The sequence below is a fragment of the Poecilia latipinna genome, unplaced genomic scaffold (assembly GCF_001443285.1).
Source record: "Poecilia latipinna isolate Pla-1442-1.1 unplaced genomic scaffold, P_latipinna-1.0 Scaffold3294, whole genome shotgun sequence".
NCBI lineage: Eukaryota > Metazoa > Chordata > Actinopteri > Cyprinodontiformes > Poeciliidae > Poecilia > Poecilia latipinna.
Genome location: NW_015115910.1, coordinates 18,589 through 27,183, shown reverse-complemented (window position 1 = coordinate 27,183; position 8,595 = coordinate 18,589). Strand labels below are relative to the sequence as shown.

At 39.3% G+C, this 8,595-nt stretch overlaps 1 protein-coding gene across 1 annotated transcript in view; it reads left to right on the top strand.

Annotated features, from left to right (window-relative positions):
• Positions 1-8,595, top strand: part of LOC106940604 (contactin-3-like) — a 47,332-nt gene that overhangs the window by 20,330 nt on the left and 18,407 nt on the right. The window contains exon 3 of the mRNA XM_015023382.1: positions 3,721-3,819. Coding sequence (XP_014878868.1) covers positions 3,721-3,819 — 99 coding nt within the window. The remainder of the gene's footprint in view (positions 1-3,720; positions 3,820-8,595) is intronic.

The following is an 8,595-nucleotide window of genomic DNA, read 5'->3' as shown; positions in this document are numbered from 1 at the left end:
GCGCCTTATAATTTGGTGCGCCTTATAGTGTGGAAAATACGGTAATACTGTGGGAATTGTTTCTTTGGATTATTTGATTCTTTTCCCAGGGCGTAACTATGTCAAATAAAAAAATTATGGTTTTTGGGTGTTTGGCCAGTGTTGTGCACAGTATAAGGGCTGTAAGAAGAGATGCAATGCAGGTTTGTTATCATCTAAATTTAGGTTATCTCTAGTTAAGCTACTTGTCAGAGGCAGATTATTTAAAATAGAGTTTGATTTACAAAATATTTCAATTATATTTGAAAAAAAATAAGTTAAAGCAGTTTTTCAAGTGCACCATTTTTAATTCTAGAAAACATATAAAAATGTATAATTACAGGATTGCGTTAGGCCAGTATCCATTGTGTGGTTATTGTACATATTTGATGTGCTGACTTTAGATTAGTCTGCTTGAACTTTCGATGCTCTTCTTTTAGAAAAATCTACAAAGAAATCTTAAATAAACACTTTTTCTGTAATGTCTGTCATGGAGTTTTAAGGAAGCAGTCTCTAGCTGTGTTTCCTTTGACCAAAAAAAACATGCTAATTTTGAAAAAACTAAAAGGTTTTTGCTCTAGAATGAGATAGTTTTGCAGCTGTTTTGAAATAGGTGTGCACCGCAAAACTGCAATGGAAACACTTTTTTTTCACATCACATGAATAACACCAGTTTATATACAGCAGCAATGTGGTTATTTGAAGGCATTGGCCTCTTTAGACACCATCACAGCTCTCACACCAACACATAGTTCATAAAAAGTTGAGTTTATCATTCCAAAGTGTGAATACTCCTCTGTAAAATCACAGATTACTTCCCCAAAACCCAACATATGTAACTGCTCTCAAGTAGGCAGAGCTTGTTGCTTTGACACCTGAAAAAAACGCTAACGCTAACTTCTCCTGAAATATGTATTTTACGTGTTTACATCTGTCACATCCATAATTTTTAATGACTTATTGCATGAACAAACTTATTCACATGCGATTTTAATTTCATTTCTTATTTAATGGAAACATCAGAAATGCAAAATTGTTTTTTATTGACATTAGCAGAATATCAAAAAGTCCTACACAGATTTGTAATGGAAATGCAGCTACTGAAAAAAATATTAAGACGTCTTTCGCATCTTATATTTGCCACTGCTAACATAAGGAAGTATTGGCTACAATCCTGGTGTATGCTGCCTGAAAGTAGACACTTTCCAAAAGGCTGCCAACATTTCCCAATCCAGGAAGTTCCACAGAAAACAGAAGTTGAAAGGTTCAAAGCTACGTTGCTCTAGATCAGGGGTCTCAAACTCTAGTCCTCGAGGGCCACTGTCCTGCAACTTTTAGATGTGCCTCTGGTGCACCACACCTGAATAGAATAATTAGGTCATTAACGCTCTGGAGAACTGATCTACAGAAGGAGGAGATAATTAAGCCATTTCATTCCAGTGTTTTGTACCTGTGGCACATCTAAAAACTGCAGGACAGCGGGCCTTGAGGACTGGAGTTTGAGACCCCTGCTCTAGATGGTTCAGCCATCCTGTGGTCTGCTGAAAATCTTTGCCGTCTCTCATTAGACCCTAATTAGACCCTAGATTCTTTAAAACAAGACTATTTGTGAAAAGTGTGAGGAAGATGAAGAATGGGAGTTTTCTTGCACTAACCATTGCTTGAATGGTTTGCAGCAAAGTGATCAAAGGAAGGAATACTTGTAAAACTGCTGCACATGAAAGACAAACGGTCTGTCTTGTTGAATGCAACAAGAATGAGCTATAGAACAGGAGAGTAACTGCCTATCAAGTCACGTTCAGTTTTTTTTTTTTTTTGGTTTTGTTGTTACTTGGCTCTGTTAGTCAAGCTGATGACGTGTCAACTCATTACAATGAATAGATTTACAGTCCTTTAGGTACTGTAAATCTATTCAGCTATGTGTGTAAACATGACATGATATCTGCAGTGGCTTGTGGGTGGAAGGAGTATGAAGCAGCAGTAGAAACCTATGACTAAACTACTGAAAGAAACACCTTAAACCAAATGTGAAGCAGGACTGTTGAGGACTTGATTCGATTAGTTTGGCTTGGTATCCTGCTATGGGACCTGGGACTTTCCTTTGGAGTTAGGAGTTTAACTTTGTTGTTAAACTCCTAACAACAAACAAGGGCCATCAATTGACCGCAAATGGACCTAGCACATCCTAAGTTGATTGAATTTTCCAGATTCATTTATGTTGTATATTTTGTAGTTGAGTTGTCCTGCGGTGCCCCTGAATCAGCTTGGCTTAAGAATTCTGCCAGATATGATACATTATAACAGGGAATGTCTGTACACTGGCGTCCTTGTCCAGACCAATCATCCTGGCACTGCGATAGTCTCCCTCTGTAATCTCTAGGTCAGCAATTCTATATGGCAGAGATTGATTCTGCTTATAAAGGAATCACTGCAGCTATAGTGAGTTTGGCCTCTAGCTTTCAGAATTACAGTGTGTGGTCAGCTGACTCCCATGAAGCCCATTACTCTTCTGTTCAGAGTCTACACAACCACCCCGACCCCCAAGCACTGAGCCTGGCATCATCTTTATCCCTTTTTTTGTTCAAATTTACACAATCTGGGCAAACAAGTTGACTTTTTCTCGTCTGCTAGGCAATTAGAAGTTCTTTGATTCACCTCTGCCTGCTTTTAAAGGCATCGCTTTTCTGATGATCAACAGGCTAGAAGACCAGCTATGATTCCTCAGAATCAGAAGCATTGTTAGAGGAGAGAGAATCAGTATTTACTAAGGTGGCCTGCTGAGATCAGAGGGACGTTACCTCTGTGTGTGTTTTAAGTGCGTCGCCTCCTCCTGTTGCCTCTTGCGGCCCTGCCGTGACTTGGCTCCATTTGAGTCCGCCGAGGTCAACGTAAAGCTGCTCATTAATCTTAGCAGCAACTCTGTCCCACTTCTCTCCATAATCTTTCCTTCTCCTAATTTCCCTTATCGGTCACACCGACTTTCTTTTTGTTTGTGTTTGGAAGGCTTACTCCAGGCAGTTAGCCAGGGGTTGGAGACAAGGAGCAGAACGGACTGCTGCAGCTTGCCCCTCATCCCCCCATCCGTCATGAAGCCAGGGGTGGTTTATCATGCTAGGTTTTAGGTTGTTATTTTTTTTCATCCTATCCCTGCCAGCAAATGGTCATTCATTTGCAGGCGATAGATAGTGCTGAGAGTACTGATGGGGAAGCTAATGCTTTTAAGTGCAAGATTACACCACATTTAATAATGATGTTACTTATTGCTGCTGGCTCTGCAAACTGTCATTTGTCATGCATTCCCCTCTTGTGTTCTACCGGCGTTTTCCTTCCTCCTTGCTAATTTTATCCCATTTCAGTCTAATCTCTTCCCTGCAACCTAAATTGCCATGTTGCTGCAGTAAACATCAATGAGGCAGGTCCATCTATTTCATCAGCACCCCGACGTCTTTGAAACCATCAGCTGCTGTCATGAGGCGCCTGCGGGGCAATCACAGATGGCCTGTTAAAGTCTCAATCTTCTCCTTTGTGTTTCCGGGAGAAACCTGCGTTGTGCTGTTTCTAAAGCCGACCTCATCAAAGAAACCAGGATGAATAAACTGTTAAAAGAAACACTGTGGCAAACGCGGTACTATATGCTACCGAGGCTTTTAGCTTTTGTTAAGCTGCTGACAAATTCATTAGTGATCTTTTCTGATTCATCAGATCTTGACAGCTTCAAAACGCAGTCGGTGAGGAGTGCAGTGAACGTCCGTGAGGGCCAAGGAGTGGTTCTTTTATGTGGAGCTCCCCCACATTCTGGAGGTAAGTGCTGCCACATCAAGCTGCTGTTGTTTGTGTACTTTTGTTTTGATTATAGAAATACCCAAAGGACTTTCCCTGTTTTACTTTGACATTTGAGGGAAAAAAAATCTGTTTTTATTTTATTATGTATGGGGCAGCAGGAGATTTTACCTTGTGTAGTAATTAAACAGTTTGACAGCATTTATGCAAATATTTTACATTATATTCTTAAAGTTGGTATGAACCCCTTGCATGTTATTGTTTACAACCAGAAATTTTGCTCATGCCAGAGGGCAGAAAGAACAAGTCTGTTAGCCAAATAAAACCTGGAGATGAATATATTCTTAATCTAGTGTTACATGCCACAGCAAAGGGAAATATAACGCAGAAAAACCATTGGAGAATAATTGAAAGTCACTTGTTTTCTTTTTTCTTGCTGTCTGTGTTGGCTATGCCATGGCAGCTGACAGCAACGGTGCTATTTGTCTCAAGATTCACCATCAAAAAACACTCAAACATTTCCTACACAAATTTGTTGACTTTGTTGACTAGTTATTTCAACTATCACTATGGAAGTGCTCTCTATGATTACTTCATTTCTTCACACAAACGTATATTATTGTCTAAATGCATCTCTCTAATGCATATTTTGGCTTTAATGAAATACAAGTCTCATTATGATCAGTTTTATGTCTCATTATAACAAGAAACTTTCTGGTTATTTCAAGATATTACTCCTGAATTTATTTCCTTGCTTTGGCAGTTAGTTTGATAATTAAAATGGCAATAAAATATTGTTAAAGTCAATATTTAGGATGCTTTGATTTTATATCAGCACTAGGATCATACTGTATAATGTTTGTGTAAATGCCCTGGAATTGTTTAATTATTACACGACAGGATAACAAAAAAGTTTGTTATGATGAGATTCTCTCCTGAATTTATGTCTTAGCTCTGGCAGCTCAACGCTTCTGTATCAAACATAGAATAAGCAGCCAGTAAATATCACAATAGCTTTTAAAGAAACATACTAATTCAGCATAACATTGTACGTTTTTGGATGTACATTGTTTTTGGTACAACGCAAACATGAACATGTACCCATTCATTTATAAGGTAATCTGCTTTAGCAGCTAACCTTAACAGCAAAACACTAATACTTTTCACACCCTGTTTTATTTTTTATGAGCAGAAAAACTTCTAAAGGAGGGGAAAGTGTGGAAGACTATTTTTTGCCAGCTGACCAGCAATGCATAGCAATAGGTGTGGGAGGGGCAGAGCTGTATTACTTTATGCTTCAGAGCAACGCTGGTCACTCGGGAACTTTCTCAGGCATCATTAAACAGACTTATATACGTTTTGAAACCTTTGACTTTTTGGTACATCTTCTTATCAATAGCTTACAGTATTGCTACAAGGATTCTGATTTTACAAAGGACTAAAATCAATCACAGCTTGTATGCTTTTTTATTTTTTTAGTCTAATTAAAGAAGGATGTTTCTCAAATTAATCTCAAAGAAATTGTCTTATTTACTTCCTATGATTGTAAAGTGTGAATGTTGAAAAATGCTCTCCTGAAGCTGCAATAAACAGGCGGTTAGCTTACCATTCCACAGAGGGTGGAAAGCAGCAAACAGGTAGCCAGGCGTTGTGAAAATGTGATAAAACCGCATACAGACAAACAGCACCTCTAAAGTTAACTCATTAGCACAGAGTATTGATCTGCTTATTTGCTAGAAAACTGCTTTGTTACAAAGGAATTACATTCTGGAAAGAAAAAAACATGCTGCCCACAACTACAGCCTATCACTATCTAACTTAAGGTTTGCAGAAATGTTAATTAATGAGATTTGGGGCTACAAAGTTGGAATTAACTGTTTCTTCACTGTTTTCAGTGCCTTCCACACAAAGTTGTGCCTAACTGTAAAGTTAGAAAAAAGGATTTATGTTTTATAAAGATTTCCCATATGTTTGTATTCAGCCCTCTTTACTCTGATACAACTGAATAAAATCCTGTTTAATCCATTTGATTCATGAAACAGTCTTCTTAGTCAACTAACATCCTCTTGGAAACCAAAGTACATCTCACAGACTACTACTCAAACCATCGTCCACTGACTACCGCATAATGGCTACCATACCAACACATACCAAGACATTGTGGTCAACCTAAGCATGTAGGACAAGGACAGAATTAACTGAAAAATCAACTCTAGTAGCTTGGTAGAAAAACGCCCACTGGTTCTATGGTTTGGTTTGTGCAGAAAGCCTGAACTATTGGCTATTGAGAAACAATCACTTGCTGGAGGCACGGAAGGTGAAAACAATTGTAGCTATACTACAAAGTTTACTGGAAATTGCGAGTGCTGTAAAGAGAGAAATCACATCTTTGGCAGGAATAAAATGTCTTAAGCATTCCTCTTGTTCCAGCATCAATTGCTCATTATTATAGGCCAACATGGACTGAACAGCTTTGTTCACTTTCTCCACTGTCATTGCTAACCAACAATTCTAAAACTGTGCAAAAAATCTATGTCATCGTTCACAACTTCTCCATCTGTTTGCTGGTTGACCAGTATGAAATTCATCAGAAACTGTTGTCAATGGGAGAAATTCTAGATGGTGCACTGAAGGGAAATGAGAATTGCATTAGAAAGGCAATGGACAAGCCACAACTGTAAAGGAGCCAAAGACATTAGATGTTCTATTAGTTGTTCATGTCAAAAATCTGGCATTTATTAAAGCAGTCATTAAAATAAAGACATTAATCTTGGATGGAAATCAGCAAATATGTGTAACAGAATTATGTGGCCAGATGAGACAATGAATCTTTTTGGGCCTTGTTGTGATGAGAGCATGATTGTTTTTCCAGTGAGAACTGTTGTTGCGCAACAACCCCCCCTCCTTCTCTCTCTCTCTCTACTTCCCCTTCTGAGAGGAGGCAGATGTTGCTCGCCAGCTCTCCGTCTAACAGGTCCGAGAAGCCTCTAACTCCTGAGTATTACTCCAGATGAGAATATAGAGGACTTTCTGTTTAAGCTGGGCGCGAGAAAGACTAGCCTGGTTTCTAACGACCTCCATCCAGATGTCCCACCCTTTTTCACCCTGTGAACTAGCCAGATCGAGCAGCCTGCAATCAGCTAGCTTCACAGAGCACACCTGTTAACGGTCGCTCTTTCTCTTTATTACAACTTGCACTTGTTACTGAACCAGGAAGGGTTTTAGTGACTCGTGTGAGTCCCAAGGGTGTTGTTTGGGCTAAAAGCAACCTATCAAACATTTTCCACTTTCTCCTCCCAGAATCAAACTTCATAGCTATTTTACAACCATCAAAGAACTTTAAGGTGACTCATTAATTGAATGTCCACAACATCTTTTAGATTTTCTTAATGCTAATTATTTTATTAGTAAGGCAATTTTGCAAGGGTCAGTACAGCTTAAATCAGTAGCAGAAATAATCAAATAAGTAAAATCAATAATCTAATCTATCTTTCCCTAATGCTGACACTCTAAACTAAAAAAGGGAAACTTTGAGAGAGATGGACGGAGTTTGGCATCTTGAACCCCAGAACTGGCCTGATGAAGGAAGTGTTGCAGCAGCAGAAGGCTCACAGCGCTGATAGATGAGGGCCTGCAGGTCTGATGAACTTTTGTGTCCGCTTCGATGGTGAGGTCACACAGGACTTGGGTGCTGGTAGGAAGAGTACTGACTTAGAGCGGCAGGTCTTGGGCCTCAGGGTAACTTCCTCATGCACGTAGCGGTCCTCAGCTCCTTGTCTTGCAGCTCTGTAGCTCCTTTCTCCTCGTCTCACGATCTTTCTGGTCCATCGAGATGTAGACGAGCTGGTCTCATGGAAGGAACACACCAGTTCTTCATCTTTGCCTTTGTTCTTTATCTTTGTCTTTATCTTCATCTTTACCTTGGTCTTTGTCTTTGTCTTTGGGGTCTCGAACCCAGCTGGTGAGAGAAGTGCAATTTGAAGCCACATGTTGCGGGGCTAACGGGTTGGTCCCCATGTGCAGAACAGTCTTCGGCTCTGTGGCCCCGGCTCTTCTTCAGCTGCAGAGTTCTTTGTCCATCTCGATCTTGGCTCGAAGCTGCCTGAAGGATCCAACCAAAGATTCCTCTTTTGCACTCACCTTATAAAGAGTTTATCCACCCTTTTGGTGCATTTGCATTGGCTAGCTTTGTTGCTGTGCCTGTTTCATTGGCTGACTGCTTGGACCGATAATCTCATATCCATCACCATCTTTGGACATGACCTGATGTCTGTTCTAATGTCCCAGGGTTGCTCAACAGCCCTCTTGTGTCTAACCTTTTCTTAGGTAAGTTGAAGTTTAGCAATAAGGCGTTGGACACCTCCGCTCTCCCATCAGTTCCTCTTTCCCCCTGACCTTTCACCTACCATCTACCTCCAACACAACATCAGTGACCTTTAGTTACAGTTACACACTTTACACTATTTCAAGTTCAATGTCAAAATCACATTTATAACCTTTTAGTTTCTCTGATTTAGCATTCATTTATAATTTTATAATAACCATTACTTATTAGTTACTCTTATAATCATAATGTGAGTTCTTACAGACATTTCTGAAAAGAAACCAATAATAATTCATTATTCTAATCATTTGACACCATGTTACAGTTACTTGTTTCAGCTGTAAGTATTTCAATAAGTGTAAGAGTAAGTGTAAATATTCTTATAATCAAACCAACATCAACCAATATTAATTATCGGCTTAATCATAAGTTATCATTATTAATTTAAGTATTTTACTCTGGGTTTTATCCAA